Source organism: Xenopus tropicalis, chromosome 1 (assembly GCF_000004195.4).
Source record: "Xenopus tropicalis strain Nigerian chromosome 1, UCB_Xtro_10.0, whole genome shotgun sequence".
Lineage (NCBI taxonomy): Eukaryota > Metazoa > Chordata > Amphibia > Anura > Pipidae > Xenopus > Xenopus tropicalis.
In genome coordinates, this window is record NC_030677.2 from 212,000,346 (window position 1) to 212,019,902 (window position 19,557).

General features: G+C 52.6%; 1 protein-coding gene across 4 annotated transcripts in view; it reads right to left on the reverse strand.

The window, feature by feature from the left end:
* cntfr (ciliary neurotrophic factor receptor) overlaps window positions 1–19,557 on the reverse strand; it is a 283,796-nt gene that overhangs the window by 59,554 nt on the left and 204,685 nt on the right. For all 4 annotated transcript variants that reach the window (XM_031892423.1, XM_031892427.1, XM_031892417.1 and 1 more), the window contains 1 exon segment: window positions 4,592–4,822. In XM_031892423.1, the coding sequence (XP_031748283.1) occupies window positions 4,592–4,822 (231 nt within the window).

The following is a 19,557-nucleotide window of genomic DNA, read 5'->3' on the forward strand; positions in this document are numbered from 1 at the left end:
CCGGTTCTGATACTCCCCGGTTCTGATACTCCCCGGTTCTGATACTCCCCGGTTCTGATACTTCCCGGTTCTGATAATCCCCAGTTCTGATACTCCCCGGTTCTGATACTCCCAGTTCTGATACTCCCCGGTTCTGATACTCCCAATTCTGATACTCCCCAGTTCTGATACTCCCAATTCTGATACTCCCCGGTTCTGATACTCCCCTGGTTCTGATACTCCTGGTTCTGATACTCCCCGGTTCTGATACTCCCCGGTTCTGATACTCCCCGGTTCTGATACTCCCCGGTTCTGATACTCCCGGTTCTGATACTCCCGGTTCTGATACTCCCGGTTCTGATACTCCCGGTTCTGATACTCCCCAGTTCTGATACTCCCCGGTTCTGATACTCCCGGTTCTGATACTCCCGGTTCTGATACTCCCGGTTCTGATACTCCCCGGTTCTGATACTCCCGGTTCTGATACTCCCGGTTCTGATACTCCCCGGTTCTGATACTCCCCGGTTCTGATACTCCCGGTTCTGATACTCCCGGTTCTGATACTCCCGGTTCTGATACTCCCGGTTCTGATACTCCCCAGTTCTGATACTCCCCGGTTCTGATACTCCCGGTTCTGATACTCCCGGTTCTGATACTCCCGGTTCTGATACTCCCGGTTCTGATACTCCCGGTTCTGATACTCCCCAGTTCTGATACTCCCCGGTTCTGATACTCCCGGTTCTGATACTCCCGGTTCTGATACTCCCCGGTTCTGATACTCCCCGGTTCTGATACTCCCGGTTCTGATACTCCCGGTTCTGATACTCCCGGTTCTGATACTCCCCGGTTCTGATACTCCCCGGTTCTGATACTCCCTGGTTAATGAACTATTCTCCCCAACAAGGTTATGCTGCATTAGTCCCCAGGCTCTTTAGATTGCAAGCTCCTATGAGCAGTGTCCCTTATCCTTATTTCTGCCGCCGGTATGTGCCAGTGATTCTGTACAACGCCACATTATGTGTTGGAGCCCTAGGGACGGTGCTGGTTCCACTAGGTCCGACAGTTTCCCCCCTCTCTGTTTCCTGCTGCCCCACAGAAGGGCAAGTACAGCCCATGGGGGGTCATTCTCAGCTTCACATCAAAGGGGAGAAATGAAAGCCTTTCTCGCCCGGTTCCCCCGGGGCCCCACATCCGACGCTGACAGTAATTATTATAGAGTGAAACCCGAGATCCCCCCCCCCCCGGCCTGCCCCGGACCTTCTGCATAGAGCGCAAGGCTTGGCCTGGGGGGGGGCTGTCGCTATGGATACGGGAAGCGCTCCCTGAATCTGGGATGGAACGGATACATAACATGCTGTTTGCTCTGAAACCTGAAGGAAAAAGTAACACAAAAGCCCTTAAATATACAGAATTATTTTTTTAAAGGGGAAGTTAATTTCGAAATGAACCATTATTATGATGTAGAAATGGCAATTATTCTGCAGTCAGCTGACAGTTTCCCTCTGATAATTACTAGGGTTTAACTCTAAGCCACTGGCTTATCCCCCGGCGCAGTACAAGGCACAGAGAGTATAATGTAACAAACTAATTGCAAGCGATGGGACAAGATCTGACACAGGGCTGCCCCCACAGTCCCAGGGCCGGTACTACACTCTCACTGTTTATTCTGATTTCCTCCTCCTGCACCAACATATACACGACCCCTGTGCTCTCTATTAAGAATGGACAATTCTAAGCAACTTTTCAATTGGTCTTCATTATTTATTTCTTATAGTTTTTTTATTATTTCCCTTCTTCTTCTAACTTTTTTGCAGCTTTCAAATGGGGGTCACTGACCCCGGCAGCCAAACCCTATTGCTCTGTGAGGCTCCAGTTTTATTGTTATTGTTACTTTTTATTCCTTATCTTTCTATTCAGCCCCTCCCCTATTCATATACCAGTCTCTCATTCAAACCCCTCCCTGGTTGCTAAAGTAATTTGAACCCTAGCAACCAGATAGCTGCTGAAAACTAGATAGCTGCTTTCATTATCCCTGGGCTCTTTGCTGCAATGCCATAATCCAAGGATGAGGTTAGCTGAGATTTGACTTAGCCTGCTGCAAGCTCCCCCTAGTGGCAACACGTAGAATCTACTATGAATGTGTATAGGTAAAATTCTCAAAACTTTTAAAAAAAATTCCGAAATGGCAAAAAATTTGAGAAGCGCGGGTCATGCTTAACTTTTTTAACACAACCTTTTTAGACATGACCGCCCCTTTTTTACATGTCCGTGAATTTTTTGTAGCAAAATTTGGCAGACGTTTTGCGAAACACTTCGCTATAGGCTCATCACTAGGGCCTGCGCATAACCTGGGGTAGGCAGTAGTGATGTGCGGGTCGACAAAAAGTTGACTAGCACCCAACCCTAACCCAACCAACGCCCGCCCCGCCCATTTATATACCCACCCATCTCTGACATCACACAGGGGGCAGGGCAAGGCAGGCGCGCATATATAAATAGCAGCTCCAGTAGTGCGTGTAGGCCCAATCCCACCTGACCCGCGGGTTCCGCCTGTGTCGGGCCGGCCTGCACATCACTAGCTGAAAGCATTAATTCCCAAATATATGCAGATACCTATAGGCACATCAGTGAGACACACTGCCTTAATCGGGCACCATTGGCCACATACTATGAGTGCTCCATTGGCCACATACCGTGGGTGCTCCATTGGCCACATACCGTGGGTGCTCCATTGGCCACATACCATGAGTGCTCCATTGGCCACATACCGTGGGTGCTCCATTGGCCACATACCATGAGTGCTCCATTGGCCATATACTGTGGGTGCTCCATTGGCCACATACTGTGGGTGCTCCATTGGCCACATACCATGGGTGCTCCATTGGCCACATACCGTGGGTGCTCCATTGGCCACATACCGTGGGTGCTCCATTGATCACATACCGTGGGTGCTCCATTGGCCACATACCATGGGTGCTCCATTGGCCACATACCATGGGTGCTCCATTGATCACATACCGTGGGTGCTCCATTGGCCACATACCGTGGGTGCTCCATTGGCCACATACCGTGGGTGCTCCATTGGCCACATACCATGAGTGTTCCATTGGCCACATACCGTGGGTGCTCCATTGGCCACATACCATGGGTGCTCCATTGGCCACATACCGTGGGTGCTCCATTGGCCACATACCGTGGGTGCTTCATTGGCCACATACCATGGGTGCTCCATTGGCCACATACCATGGGTGCTCCATTGGCCATATACTGTGGGTGCTCAGTAGCCTCTGCAGCTTTGCCCATAGCTCAATACCAGTGTGAGAGTTAATTAAGCAGCACTCGGCCCAATAAATATTACACCTTCAGGCTAATTTCACTGCAGCCAATAAAAAGTTAATATAATATTTATGTCCCCATGAAAGTGCTGAGCGGGAAATAAATTGTGTTTGTTAGCGGCACGGAGTGGAATTAGGCAAATAAAAGGGGGACTTGGGCGTCTGACTCCTTGCCAGAAACACTATGGGGCCGGGGTACTGCCGGGGCCCCCCAGCCTGGGCAGCAAGAGTTCTACTGGGCCAGGGAGGGGGAGCCTATAGGCCAGTGACCCCCAACCAGTGTCTCGGGGCAACATGTTGCTCCCCAACCCCTTGGGTGTTGCTCTCAGTGCCCCCAAACCAGGGAGTTATTTTTGAATTCCTGACTTGGGGGCAAGTTTTGGTTGAATAAAAACAAGATTTCCTCCCAAATAAAGCCCCTGTAAGCTGATAGGGTGCATAGAGGCTGCCTAATAGCCAATCACAGCCCTTATTTGGCTCCTCCATGAACTTTTATGGTGCTTGTGTTGCTCCCCAAGTCTTTTTACATTTGCCTGTGGCTCCCGAGTAAGAAAGGTTGGGGGCCCCTCCCATAGGGCCCCAGGTGGTTGCAGTCAGGGTCCAGCACCTTTACATGCAGTGTTTGCTTTCTGCTCTGTAACATACTGGGGGGTGGGGGGCTTATATACCCTGACTGTGATTCTAGTCAGATAGAAGGATGTACCTGCCAATAAGTAATAAAGAACCAATCACAGAGGGAGAGGAAGTCCCGCCCCTCCAGCACATTAGTAAGGCCCAAGCACATTCTGCAAAGGCAACTGTACAGCTCAGAGGTGGGAGTATGGTCCCGGGGGTCCCTGTACCCTCAAAGCTTCACGCTCAGGGACCCCCAGGGATTGTTCAGGCCCGGGCTGGCAAACTGTGGCTTCTGGCAAATGCCAGAGGGGCCGCTGTAAGGTGCCACAGACCTGGGGGCTGTTTGGGCCTAGTTTTGCCACCTCCCCAGTTTTCGGAAGGGCTGTCCGGGTCAAAACCTCCTCCCTGGTTTTCCAACTTAGGAAATCTTTGCAAGACTCACTGACATTGAGACAATGATCGGCCAATCAGGGATCTCTGCATCATAGCCCTGCCCACTCATGCACTGCCCCGCCTCTTCCCTGCCCCATGATATCACCAGCGAAACACTATTCGGGCCTCTGGGTACTGGAAATGCCAGGGTCTGTTTTGATACCCAGTTGGGCCCCGGCACTGTTACAGAGCAATAAGGGAGGATGTAGTGGTGCATTATGGGTACTTACTGCCGACCCGCAGGTTGGTTTGGTGCAGGAGTTTGGAGGAGGAGCCTTGGAAGCAGGAGTAGAGGCCGCTGTGCGACAAATTCACATTATGCAGAACCAGGAAGGAGCCGTTGAGATGTGGGTTCTCGATATCCGTCCCGTTTACTGCCCACGTTACTGCGGCGTCCTGGTCCACCGACCCACAGCGTAGAATGGCGTCAGAACCCATCTGCTCGTACTGGAGGTGGGTCTCTGGGGAAACAAGGAGGGGGCGGGGTTATTAATGGGAAACCACAGGCAGATTTATCAACTGAGCTATTAGCATGATAGAATAGCATAAAGGGGCGGTACCCTCCTACATTACCATAAAGGGGCGGTACCCTCCTACATTACCATAAAGGGGCGGTACCCTCCTACATTACCATAAAGGGGCGGTACCCTCCTACATTACCATAAAGGGGCGGTACCCTCCTACATTACCATAAAGGGGCGGTACCCTCCTACAATACAATAAAGGGGCGGTACCCTCCTACATTACCATAAAGGGGCGGTACCCTCCTACATTACCATAAAGGGGCGGTACCCTCCTACATTACCATAAAGGGGCGGTACCCTCCTACAATACGATAAAGGGGCGGTACCCTCCTACATTACCATAAAGGGGCGGTACCCTCCTATATTACCATAAAGGGGCTGTACCCTCCTACAATACGATAAAGGGGCGGTACCCTCCTACATTACCATAAAGGGGCGGTACCCTCCTTCAATACGATAAAGGGGCGGTACCCTCCTACATTACCATAAAGGGGCTGTACCCTCCTACAATACGATAAAGGGGCGGTACCCTCCTACAATACCATAAAGGGGCGGCACCATCCTACAATACCATAAAGGGGCGGTACAATCCTACAATACTATAAAGGGGCGGTACCATCCTACAATACCATAAAGGGGCGGTACCCTCCTACAATACCATAAAGGGGCCGTACCCTCCTACAATACCATAAAGGGGCGGTACCCTCCTACAATACCATAAAGGGGCGGCACTATCCTACAATACCATAAAGGGGCGGTACAATCCTACAATACTATAAAGGGGCGGTACCATCCTACAATACCATAAAGGGGCGGTACCCTCCTACAATACCATAAAGGTCGGTACCCTCCTACAATACCATAAAGGGGCGGTACCCTCCTACAATACCATAAAGGGGCGGTACCAAGCCATAAAGTCCATAAACAAACCCCTGCTTATTTGCTATTGTTGCCCATTTAGCTCAGTTAGACCTCCCTAGGTTACACAACTTCAGTTCTTGTTAGTAATAAATCTCACTTAGCGGGGGGCCAGCGCTGAGTTCTGGGGGGCTCCACATAAACCCCAGCCCTGGGGGGATCCCCCATCTTACTGGGAGCGACTGCAACTCCCGTGTTTGTGTTGAATTATTACTCAGCATTTATTGTGGTTTCACAGCCAGAGGTTTGTGGCACAATGTTTCCCTGGCTTCCCCCCCCCGGCACATCTCTCCCACCCCATCAATTACCCCCCCACATTTATATTCCTTTTAGCCAATAAACTGTGTGTTGTGACATCGCTCCTTATGTGCTAAAGGCAAACTAAACCCACTCCATTCTGTGCAGCAACGGGAAGCGAAAAAATACAGGGAAGAGGTATAAAGATTTAATGGTAATGAAGTGTATTTTTGATTCTCAGCTACTACAAATGAATATATTGTCAGTGTATAATTATATAGGGGGCCCAGCCACAGGGCCAGTTAGGGGGGGATTTGGGGTGAGTGCTTATTTGTGCCCTGGGTACCCCTGGAACTATAGCGGGGTGACTGTTACCCCAATGTTTCTATATATCTGTAACCTTGTTATGGGCTAAGGGGGCCCAGCCTGAAGGCCAGTTAGGGGGGGATTTGGGGTGAGTGCTTATTTGTGCCCTGGGTACCCCTGGAACTATAGCGGGGTGACTGTTACCCCAATGTTTCTATATATCTGTAACCTTGTTATGGGCTAAGGGGGCCCAGCCTGAAGGCCAGTTAGGGGGGGATTTGGGGTGAGTGCTTATTTGTGCCCTGGGTACCCCTGGAACTATAGCAGGGTGACTGTTACCCCAATATTTCTATATATCTGTAACCTTGTTATGGGCTAAGGGGGCCTGAAGGCCAGTTAGGGGGGATTTGGGGGGAGTCTATGCACAAGGAACACCTTGATGGAGTCATAATTAACGTTCTGGCTGGTTTAAGACAGGTAAGTTACATACATATACATATTTAACCTTAATTGGGGTTAATGAATTATGGAAACAGGTGAATACATATTTAATGAAAGTGTCCATATCCCAATTAGTACTAATAAGGAATAGCCATCTGTAGAACACTCCCTTTATTAATAGTAATGGCCCTGATTAATCATTAACCATCATTTCAGAGGCAGATAGTGAAGACCTTGGAATCTCCTGGAATTTAATGAGTCAAGTCAGCAGATAGAAAGTAACTTATTAATTAGAAATATGTAATGGGCTGTATGTGGGGGACTTATAGACCGACCGGGGCTCTGGGGGCTCAGGACCTGGGGTTTTCCGGATAAGGGATCTTTATGTAACTTGGATCACCATTACTTAATTCTTCTAAAAAACAACAGGATTGTTTTGCCTCCAATAATTATATCTTCATTGTAATCAAGTACACACCAGAGATTATTACAAAGATAAAGAAAATCAATTTTAAAAATGTAATTGATTTGATTAAAATTGAGTCTATGGGAGATAGCTTTCTGGATTACGGGTTTCCATATAATTGATCCTATGCCTGTAATTAGTTTAGGGGGTCAAGCTGTCAGTTGCATTCCCCTGTATCCCCCCCTGCAGCAGCCAATCAGTAGCCCCGAGCTCCCTGTATATATCACAGCTGAGAATCCCAATGGCCTGTCAGGCTGAGTTTATTGCCCCCCAGTCACCCCAAGGCTAAGGGGCAGTGAGATACAGTGGGACTAATACAGTTACTGAGCATGGGGAAAGCTGGGGGGGGTGCTATAACTGAAGATACCCTCAATCATCGCTCACTACCTGTCCAGCAAGTTAAAGGGCAAGTTCACCCTACAATTAATGTTTAGTCAGTGACATAGTTGTCAGCAAAACAGTTCCCATTCCCTGAGACTTGGGGGCCATAACATTTGCGCTGTGAGGTCCATTTCTTCTATCTGTAAGCTTATTACATGTACTGATGTAAAGTACAGCGCCCCCTGGGGGCATTCTCACACACTGCTGCTGCCATTGGCTACCATATCCGCTCACTGTAACCCCTGGTTCCTTATAGCGCACCCCTAAAACTGCTGTGGCCTAATAGAGCCAAATATGCCCCCTAGCACTAGGAGGGAGCGGCCATGTTGCACACTGAGAATTGTGCCACAGCTTTGACTACTTATGGGCATGTATGTGCCCACACCTCAATTGTTGGGTGATATGGGTTCCTTAAATACATAATGTCCGATAAGTCAAGGTTCTAATTATAACTTATGTAAGCTCTGTGGGTCAGGAACTCACAATTAAACATAGATGCATAAGGCTCCTAGTAACCCCCCTCAGTCAGTAATAAAGGGGCCCCTAATCACTATCACGCCTGGGGCCCCTAATCACTATCACGCCTGGGGCCCCTAATCACTATCACGCCTGGGGCCCCTAATCACTATCACGCCTGGGGCCCCTAATCACTATCACGCCTGGGGCCCCTAATCACTATCACGCCTGGGGCCCCTAATCACTATCACGCCTGGGGTCCCTAATCACTATCACGCCTGGGGCCCCTAATCACTATCACGTCTGGGGCCCCTAATCACTATCACGCCTGGGGCCCCTAATCACTATCACGCCTGGGGCCCCTAATCACTATCACGCCTGGGGCCCTTATGACTATCACGCCTGGGGCCCCTAATCACTATCACGCCTGGGGCCCCTAATCACTATCACGCCTGGGGCCCCTAATCACTATCACGTCTGGGGCCCCTAATCACTATCACGCCTGGGGCCCCTAATCACTATCACGCCTGGGGCCCCTAATCACTATCACGCCTGGGGCCCTTATGACTATCACGCCTGGGGCCCCTAATCACTATCACGCCTGGGGCCCCTAATCACTATCACGCCTGGGGCCCTTATGACTATCACGCCTGGGGCCCCTAATCACTATCACGCCTGGGGCCCCTAATCACTATCACGCCTGGGGCCCCTAATCACTATCACGCCTGGGGCCCCCAATCACTATCACGCCTGAAGCCCCTAATCACTATCACGCCTGGGGCCCCTAATCACTATCACGCCTGGGGCCCCTAATCACTATCACGCCTGGGGCCCCTAATCACTATCACGCCTGGGGCCCCTAATCACTATCACGCCTGGGGCCCCTAATCACTATCACGCCTGGGGCCCCTAATCACTATCACGCCTGGGGCCCCTAATCACTATCACGCCTGGGGCCCCTAATCACTAGCATGCCGGGGGCCCCTAGTCACTATCACGCCTGGGGCCCCTAATCACTATCACGCCTGGGGCCCCTAATCACGCCTAGGGCCCCTAATCACTATCACGCCTAGGGCCCCATTACCTATAGATTCATGTCGCTGTGCCAATAATCCCAGCGCTAGTGCCACATACGGAATAAAGTGCCAGCCGTGCCCTCTCTATGAACCTGTAAATCATATCCCATTTACTGAGCCCTAAGTGCCAATTAGCAGTTTGCTATAATCACAGCGGGGCAAATAGACGAACATCTTATCCGCATTAACCCTTTCCGCTTACCCACCGACACTGCTAGGGAGGGGCCGGCCGGAGAAGTGGAACTGGGAGTTAAAGTGTTTATCATTACGGAGACTGGATTTGATGGGAGCAATGAGCAGAGATAATGAGACATTATGAGCCAGGGATACTCGGCAGTGATATAGCCGGATACTCCAAACTGCCGGCCCCAACCTTCCCTAGTCACATTGTTATTCCACCCCCGTCCCATATTGAGGAATCTACAAGCCAACCTTGCCCACTTTCTGCTGTCCCAAGATGGTGGCCCACAGAAACATCAGGCAGCCGGGACTGGAACGACGCAGCTTATTTAAAGGGGAAGTAAACCCATTAACTATTTTTTAAAAGTACCTCTCCCAGGAGTTGATCTGGACAAAGTGAGCCCGGGCAGCTTGCTAGATAGAGGTAACAGCACTGATATGGATTCACTAACCCCCCAAAGGGCTGTTATTATTATGTACAACACCGGCTCGCCTACAAAAAACAGTAATTTTCCCCTTGTTCTATTTTGATTTAACTTTAAGTAAATGTAGAGAGTAATATTCTGAGACAATTTGCAAATGGTCTTCATTTTTTTTTATTTGTAGTTTTTTTAGTTATTTCAGTGTCAGTTCAGCAGCTCTGCAGTTTGGAGTTTCAGTGGCTATTTGGTTGCTAGGGTCCAAGTTACCTTAGCAACCAGGGAGTGGTTTGAATGAGAGACAGGTATATGAATAGGGGAGGGGCTGAATAGAAAGATAAGGAATAAAAAGTAACAATAACAATAAAACTGGAGCCTCACAGAGCAATAGGGTTTGGCTGCCGGGGTCAGTGACCCCCATTTGAAAGCTGCAAAGAGTTGCTAGGGTCCAAGTTACCTTAGCAACCAGGGAGAGGTTTGGATGAGAGACTGGTATATGAATAGGGGAGGGACTGAATAGAAAGATAAGGAATAAAAAGTAACAATAACAATAAAACTGGAGCCTCACAGAGCAATAGGGTTTGGCTGCCGGGGTCAGTGACCCCCATTTGAAAGCTGCAAAGAGTCAGGAGAAGAAGGCAAATAATTCAACAACTATAACAAATAAATAACGAAGACCAATTGAAAAGTTGCTTAGAATTGGCCATTCTATAACATATTAAATGTTTACTTAAATGTGACCCCCCCCCCCCCCCCAGCTCACTACATAATGGGCAAAGTCCGATCAATCACGGCCCATTCCTTCCCATAATTCCTCCGTCCTCGGTCGCCGCGTTGCTAGGTATGAAACACGGTTACTGGGCGCTGGGACAACTACAAATGCAGCCGATGCCCTTAAGCCTTTATGTCCCATTATGTTTCAGCCGGTGATTGGGAGAATTATCTTTATGGAAAAAGACATTTTGCAATAACATAAAAATGTCACTGGCGCAAGATGTTCCAATTCCTTTCCCCAAATTGCTTCTCCGACATGAGGGAAAGTAATGGATTCAATGTGACCTTCCTGTTCCCGCGCCTCCCGCGCTGCCCCCCTCCCCGCAAAGGGGTTAAAGGGGATTAAACCAAATGAAATAACAATTCTATTTTCACCAGCCATTTTTTTGCCAAAAAGTGACCCCTTCGCTGCAAGGAATGGGAGGGGCCAGGCCTGGTATTTAGGGTTTTTATGAAAGGGGGGAAAGGTGCCATTATAGCTATTTAGTATATCAAAAATAAAAATACTGTAGATTCTTGTGGTTCTAGGAAGAAGGTAGAGAGCAAAGAGGTAGGTAAAGACAAGGGAGGTAGGTAGGGAGCAGAGAGAAAGATAGGGAGCAGAGAGGTAAGTAGAGACAAGGGAGGCAGGTAGAGAGAAGGGAGGTAGGTAGGGAGCAGAGCGGAAGATAGGGAGCAGAGAGGTAAGTAGAGAGAAGGGAGGTAGGTAGGGAGCAGAGCGGAAGATAGGGAGCAGAGAGGTAAGTAGAGAGAAGGGAGGTAGGTAGGGAGCAGAGCGGAAGATAGGGAGCAGAGAGGTAAGTAGAGAGAAGGGAGGGAGGTAGGTAGAGAGAAGGGAGGTAGGTAGGGAGCAGAGCGGAAGATAGGGAGCAGAGAGGTAAGTAGAGAGAAGGGAGGCAGGTAGAGAGAAGGGAGGTAGGTAGGGAGCAGAGCGGAAGATAGGGAGCAGAGAGGTAAGTAGAGAGAAGGGAGGCAGGTAGAGAGCAGAGAGGAAGATAGGGAGCAGAGAGGTAAGTAGAGAGAAGGGAGGCAGGTAGAGAGAAGGGAGGTAGGTAGGGAGCAGAGCGGAAGATAGGGAGCAGAGAGGTAAGTAGAGACAAGGGAGGTAGGTAGAGAGAAGGGAGGTAGGTAGGGAGCAGAGAGGAAGATAGGGAGCAGAGAGGTAAGTAGAGACAAGGGAGGTAGGTAGAGAGAAGGGAGGTAGGTAGGGAGCAGAGAGGAAGATAGGGAGCAGAGAGGTAAGTAGAGAGAAGGGAGGCAGGTAGAGAGAAGGGAGGTAGGTAGAGAGCAGAGAGGAAGATAGGGAGCAGAGAGGTAAGTAGAGAGAAGGGAGGCAGGTAGAGAGAAGGGAGGTAGGTAGGGAGCAGAGCGGAAGATAGGGAGCAGAGAGGTAAGTAGAGACAAGGGAGGTAGGTAGAGAGAAGGGAGGTAGGTAGGGAGCAGAGAGGAAGATAGGGAGCAGAGAGGTAAGTAGAGACAAGGGAGGTAGGTAGAGAGAAGGGAGGTAGGTAGGGAGCAGAGAGGAAGATAGGGAGCAGAGAGGTAAGTAGAGAGAAGGGAGGCAGGTAGAGAGAAGGGAGGTAGGTAGGGAGCAGAGAGGAAGATAGGGAGCAGAGAGGTAAGTAGAGACAAGGGAGGTAGGTAGAGATAAGGGAGGTAGGTAGGGAACAGAGAGGAAGATGGGGAGCAGAGAGGTAAGTAGAGACAAGGGAGGCAGGTAGAGAAAAGGGAGGTAGGTAGGGAGCAGAGAGGAAGATAGGGAGCAGAGAGGTAAGTAGAGACAAGGGAGGTAGGTAGAGAGAAGGGAGGTAGGTAGGGAACAGAGAGGAAGATGGGGAGCAGAGAGGTAAGTAGAGACAACGGAGGTAGGTAGAGAGCAGAGAGGAAGATAGGGAGCAGAGAGGTAAGTAGAGAGAAGGGAGGTAGGTAGGGAGCAGAGAGGTAAGTAGAGACAAGGGAGGTAGGTAGGGAGCAGAGAGGTAGATAAGGAGCAGAGAGGTAAGTAGAGAGAAGGGAGGTAGGTAGGGAGAAGGGAGGTAGGTAGGGAGCAGAGAGGAAGATAGGGAGCAGAGAGGTAAGTAGAGAGAAGGGAGGCAGGTAGAGAGAAGGGAGGTAGGTAGGGAGCAGAGAGGAAGATAGGGAGCAGAGAGGTAAGTAGAGAGAAGGGAGGCAGGTAGGGAGAAGGGAGGTAGGTAGAGAGCAGAGAGGTAGATAGGGAACAGAGAGGTAAGTAGAGACAAGGGAGGCAGGTAGGGAGAAGGGAGGTAGGTAGAGAGCAGAGAGGTAGATAGGGAGCAGAGAGGTAAATAGAGACAAGGGAGGCAGGTAGAGAGAGGGGAGGTAGGTAGGGAGAAGGGAGGTAGGTAGAGAGCAGAGAGGTAAGTAGAGACAAGGGAGGTAGGTAGAAAGAGGGGAGGTAGGTAGAGAGAGGGGAGGTAGGTAGAGAGAGGGGAGGTAGGTAGAGAGAGGGGAGGTAAGTAGAGACAAGGGAGGTAGGTAGAGAGAGGGGAGGTAGATAGAGAGAGGGGAGGTAGGTAGAGAGAGGGGAGGTAGGTAGAGAGAGGGGAGGTAGGTAGAGAGAGGGGAGGTAGGTAGAGAGCAGAAGCTGGATGTTTAAATTCTCTGCACTGTTGGTTCAGAGTCATGAAACAGAGTAGCAGAAGCTAGAGCTGCAACCTACAGAACTGACCGGCTACATATGGGTTAATAATATACAGCGGCTGCACCAGAACTGCAACTCCCTGCATCCTGATAGCTGGGAGATGCAGAAGTGTAGCAGGATGATCATACTATCCCCCCTAAGGTTGGGCGCCTGTCTGTCCTATAATGGGCCCCACGGTGTGTAGTTCCAGGCCGGGGCAGTAGGACAGACACAAAGGAAAAGAAAGATGTTGCAGAGTGAGGGCAGGGGGGGCCCATACACTGTATATTGCGCACTAATGCCCCCCCCCCCCAATGCCTAATTTATTCCCACTACACTGAAGAATGAAGGGTTAAGGGAGTTCTCTTATTAATCTCTCTCTCACTCACAGCCATGGGAAATGTATGGAGGAGTCCTTACAAATGGGGCGGGGAAATCACTAGGCGGCCAATCAGAACTTTAACTCTATGCCATATACACCAGACTCTCCATAACTGTGAGCCTGCCCCCTCTGGGACTGAAGCCAGAACAGCCGGCAGATAGGCCCAGTCTAACATCCAATCAGATTCAGTTAAAGAGGTGAGTGTAATTGCAGGGCTGGGATTATAAACTGAGGCCCAAATGGGACAATTTGGTGGGGCCCCTACAAATGGTGTTTCCAGGGCGGCTTTATGGGCTTATTCCTGCTGGTGTGGGGCCCCCATGGGTGCGGGGCCCAATAGGTCCTACTGGCCTAAGGCCGGCCCTGCTTAATTGGCTGAGTGTCTATCAGGTGACTGTGCCACCCACATCCCTGTATCTACTGTATATCAGGGTGACTGCCCTATTGGCACCTATGTATCAGGGGGTGTGGCCTCTGAGGGGGGCGGGGCTGGGTGCTGTAATGGAAGTGTGTGGGTTGGGAATGGCAGCTAGGAGTGGGAATGGGGTGGGAATGGAGTGGGAATGGCGGCTGGGAGTGGGCATGGAGTGGGAATGGGGTGGGAATGGCGGCTGGGAGTGGGCATGGAGTGGGAATGGGGTGGGAATGGCGGCTGGGAGTGGGGTGGGAATGGCGGCTGGGAGTGGGAATGGGGTGGGAATGGGGTGGGAATGGAGTGGGAATGGTGGCTGGGAGTGGGAATGGAGTGGGAATGGGGTGGGAATGGCGGCTGGGAGTGGGAATGGAGTGGGAATGCCAGCTGGGAAGTGATTGTGCGGCTGAGTGAATCGGAGCCAGGCCTCGGCCTTATTGTGTAAATATTTACTAACGCTCTGATCTCTCCGACAGCCACAAACTCGCTGCCTGCGCCGGCGCTGCCAGAACCCACTAACGACTCCGGAACACATTCCCGGCTCGGGGCCTCGGGAGTCGCTGTACGGCAGGGAGAAGCCCATTAGGTACAGCGCTGCGTACTTTATAAATAAAGATATACACACACACATCCATACATTAGGGCTCATACACACGGGGCTCTGAGCACAAAAGCCCCACAGATTGGCTTCAAATTGTTCTTTTATAAAGCAACTAAGTGCGATTTGTCAGCCTTTTATTCCACTGCACTTTGTACTGACGTAAAGCGTTATAAAGTGCTGCAAAACTGCGCTACAAAGCGAACGCAACAAAGCACCTGAACCACACAGGTATGGCGTATGGGCCGGCGTATGGGCTGCCTGCTGCGGCAAAGGATTCTGGGTAATCAGCTCCATCACTGCACAACATAGAGCGCTTCTATTGGAGGAAGGAATTGTAGGTAATGAGCTGGCGACCTATATGATAACATGCCCAGGGCTCGCCTAATGATGGCATTGGGCCACGGACGTGTATTTCCCCTGAGGGGTGTGCCCATGGCATTGCCCCTGGGGCCAAAGGACCAGATGAGCCCAATATGGCCCAGTAGCAGGTCTGGATCAGAGCCTGTGTGGCCCATAGCTGTAACAAGCAATGCACTGCCACCGCAGGGGCCCCACACCCCCTCAAGGGACCCCCCACCCAACCCCCTCCCCCAAGTACGCATACTTAGACGTGTCAGGAGAGGGGGACCTGTGGCCCCCAGCAGGGATTGGTTCTGGGCCGGCAGGGACCAACTATATAACCGTGAAGTACAGACAGCGGCCTGGGGCGGAACCAATGATTCTGAGCAATGATCCCACAGTACTGAGAGCCCCCACCCCGGCTATGGGTAACCCATAATTACATGCTGGGAGCAGCCATAATCCCACAGGGCTTGCACAGGAAGAAAGGATTCTGGGTAGGGGCCCACCTTATACAAGAACCAGGGATTGTGGGTATTGGCCAACCCTCCTGTACCACTGTACTGCCCCCCTGTATCACTGTACTGGAGATTCTTACTCCTCAGAGGTGCCTGGCCTGGGAGCAGTTCATGCCTGTAGGGGGTAAGTATGGCTGCCTGGCCGGGTTGGGGGGCTACTGTAGGGCTGCAGGGGGCTTCCCATATCAGTGCTACACAGTCTGACAAGCTGGTCGGGCTGGGGGGCTACTGTAGGGCTGCAGGGGGCTTCCCATATCAGTGCTATACAGTCTGACAAGCTGGCCGGGCTGGGGGGCTACTGTAGGGCTGCAGGGGGCTTCCCATATCAGTGCTACACAGTCTGACAAGCTGGCCAGGCTGGGGGGCTACTGTAGGGCTGCAGGGGGCTTCCCATATCAGTGCTACACAGTCTGACAAGCTGGCCAGGCTGGGGGGCTACTGTAGGGCTGCAGGGGGCTTCCCTCAGTGCTACACAGTCTGACAAGCTGGTCGGGCTGGGGGGCTACTGTAGGGCTGCAGGGGGCTTCCCTCAGTGCTATACATTCTGACAAGCTGGCCAGGCTGGGGGGCTACTGTAGGGCTGCAGGGGGCTTCCCTCAGTGCTACACAGTCTGACAAGCTGGCCGGGTTGGGGGCTACTGTAGGGCTGCAGGGGGCTTCCCTCAGTGCTACACAGTCTGACAAGCTGGCCAGGCTGGGGGGCTACTGTAGGGCTGCAGGGGGCTTCCCTCAGTGCTATACAGTCTGACAAGCTGGCCGGGCTGGGGGGCTACTGTAGGGCTGCAGGGGGCTTCCCATATCAGTGCTATACAGTCTGACAAGCTGGCCAGGCTGGGGGGCTACTGTAGGCCTGCAGGGGGCTTCCCTCAGTGCTATACATTCTGACAAGCTGGCCAGGCTGGGGGGCTACTGTAGGGCTGCAGGGGGCTTCCCATATCAGTGCTATACAGTCTGACAAGCTGGCCGGGCTGGGGGGCTACTGTAGGGCTGCAGGGGGCTTCCCATATCAGTGCTATACAGTCTGACAAGCTGGCCGGGCTGGGGGGCTACTGTAGGGCTGCAGGGGGCTTCCCATATCAGTGCTATACAGTCTGACAAGCTGTCCGGGCTGGGGGGCTACTGTAGGGCTGCAGGGGGCTTCCCATATCAGTGCTATACAGTCTGACAAGCTGGCCGGGCTGGGGGGCTACTGTAGGGCTGCAGGGGGCTTCCCATATCAGTGTTATACAGTCTGACAAGCTGGCCGGGCTGGGGGGCTACTGTAGGGCTGCAGGGGGCTTCCCATATCAGTGCTACACAGTCTGACAAGCTGGCCGGGCTGGGGGGCTACTGTAGGGCTGCAGGGGGCTTCCCATATCAGTGCTACACAGTCTGACAAGCTGGCCAGGCTGGGGGGCTACTGTAGGGCTGCAGGGGGCTTCCCATATCAGTGCTACACAGTCTGACAAGCTGGCCGGGCTGGGGGGCTACTGTAGGGCTGCAGGGGGCTTCCCATATCAGTGCTATACAGTCTGACAAGCTGGCCGGGCTGGGGGGCTACTGTAGGGCTGCAGGGGGCTTCCCATATCAGTGCTACACAGTCTGACAAGCTGGCCGGGCAGGGGGGCTACTGTAGGGCTGCAGGGGGCTTCCCTCAGTGCTACACAGTCTGACAAGCTGGCCAGGCTGGGGGGCTACTGTAGGGCTGCAGGGGGCTTCCCTCAGTGCTATACAGTCTGACAAGCTGGCCGGGCTGGGGGGCTACTGTAGGGCTGCAGGGGGCTTCCCATATCAGTGCTATACAGTCTGACAAGCTGGCCAGGCTGGGGGGCTACTGTAGGGCTGCAGGGGGCTTCCCTCAGTGCTATACATTCTGACAAGCTGGCCAGGCTGGGGGGCTACTGTAGGGCTGCAGGGGGCTTCCCATATCAGTGCTATACAGTCTGACAAGCTGGCCGGGCTGGGGGGCTACTGTAGGGCTGCAGGGGGCTTCCCATATCAGTGCTACACAGTCTGACAAGCTGGCCGGGCTGGGGGGCTACTGTAGGGCTGCAGGGGGCTTCCCATATCAGTGTTATACAGTCTGACAAGCTGGCCGGGCTGGGGGGCTACTGTAGGGCTGCAGGGGGCTTCCCATATCAGTGCTACACAGTCTGACAAGCTGGCCGGGCTGGGGGGCTACTGTAGGGCTGCAGGGGGCTTCCCATATCAGTGCTACACAGTCTGACAAGCTGGCCAGGCTGGGGGGCTACTGTAGGGCTGCAGGGGGCTTCCCATATCAGTGCTACACAGTCTGACAAGCTGGCCGGGCTGGGGGGCTACTGTAGGGCTGCAGGGGGCTTCCCATATCAGTGCTACACAGTCTGACAAGCTGGCCGGGCTGGGGGGCTACTGTAGGGCTGCAGGGGGCTTCCCTCAGTGCTACACAGTCTGACAAGCTGGCCGGGCTGGGGGGCTACTGTAGGGCTGCAGGGGGCTTCCCATATCAGTGCTATACAGTCTGACAAGCTGGCCGGGCTGGGGGGCTACTGTAGGGCTGCAGGGGGCTTCCCATATCAGTGCTACACAGTCTGACAAGCTGGCCGGGCTGGGGGGCTACTGTAGGGCTGCAGGGGGCTTCCCATATCAGTGCTATACAGTCTGACAAGCTGGCCGGGCTGGGGGGCTACTGTAGGGCTGCAGGGGGCTTCCCATATCAGTGCTACACAGTCTGACAAGCTGGCCGGGCTGGGGGGCTACTGTAGGGCTGCAGGGGGCTTCCCATATCAGTGCTACACAGTGTGACAAGCTGGCCGGGCTGGGGGGCTACTGTAGGGCTGCAGGGGGCTTCCCATATCAGTGCTACACAGTCTGACAAGCTGGCCGGGCTGGGGGGCTACTGTAGGGCTGCAGGGGGCTTCCCATATCAGTGCTACACAGTGTGACAAGCTGGCCGGGCTGGGGGGCTACTGTAGGGCTGCAGGGGGCTTCCCATATCAGTGCTATACAGTCTGACAAGCTGGCCGGGCTGGGGGGCTACTGTAGGGCTGCAGGGGGCTTCCCATATCAGTGCTACACAGTCTGACAAGCTGGCCGGGCTGGGGGGCTACTGTAGGGCTGCAGGGGGCTTCCCATATCAGTGCTACACAGTGTGACAAGCTGGCCGGGCTCCCTTTCTGGCAGGGTTTATAAATAGGGCAACAGCCTTTGGGCAAAACAATAATCATCGTTACCTGCTTTATAAATAGGCCCTGGGGCTCAGGTCTGGTACATGTGCCCACAGCCTGCCCGCTGGCATTTAGTCAATTGACTCACACTTGGCTCAGGGAAACTAGGCTAATAAGTCCTATTAACCCTTTAATGTGCTGCTCACAGTACGGACGTATGGTACATAATGCTGCACATTCCCACTAGGGACACAGGGTGCAACTCTGCTATACACATGAATGGGCTGTATCCAACTGGGTTGGCACCTAGCGGGTATTGTACCAGCCTGGCCTGTAAGGAACCAGTGTTATTCATAGGGAAAATATGGGTAATAATATGGGACCCCCCTAATAGTTCAGAGTGGGGCATGAAGTGCATGTTCAATGGGCACCAAACATTAGAGGGTCCCCTTTGTGCAAAAATACAGACTGCTTATTCCCACCCTGTAAACTGCCAAATTAGATTGCAAGCTCTGTGGGGCAGAAAGTCAGAGCAGAGCAGTGTGCGTGACTGTTAGAACATAGAGTAGAGCTGTGGGCACACAGACAGATAGGGGGTAGTTAAGGCAAGGGGGGTACCAGTCGGGCACACAGACGGATGGGGGTACCAGTCGGGCACACAGACGGATGGGGGGTACCAATTGGGCACACAGACGGATGGGGTACCAGTTGGGCACACAGACGGATGGGGGGTACCAGTCGGGCACACAGACGGATGGGGTACCAGTCGGGCACACAGACGGATGGGGGTACCAGTCGGGCACACAGATGGATGGGGTACCAGTTGGGCACACAGACGGATGGGGGGTACCAATTGGGCACACAGACGGATGGGGTACCAGTCGGGCACACAGACGGATGGGGGTACCAGTCGGGCACACAGACGGATGGGGTACCAGTTGGGCACACAGACGGATGGGGGTACCAGTCGGGCACACAGACAGATGGGGGTACCAGTCGG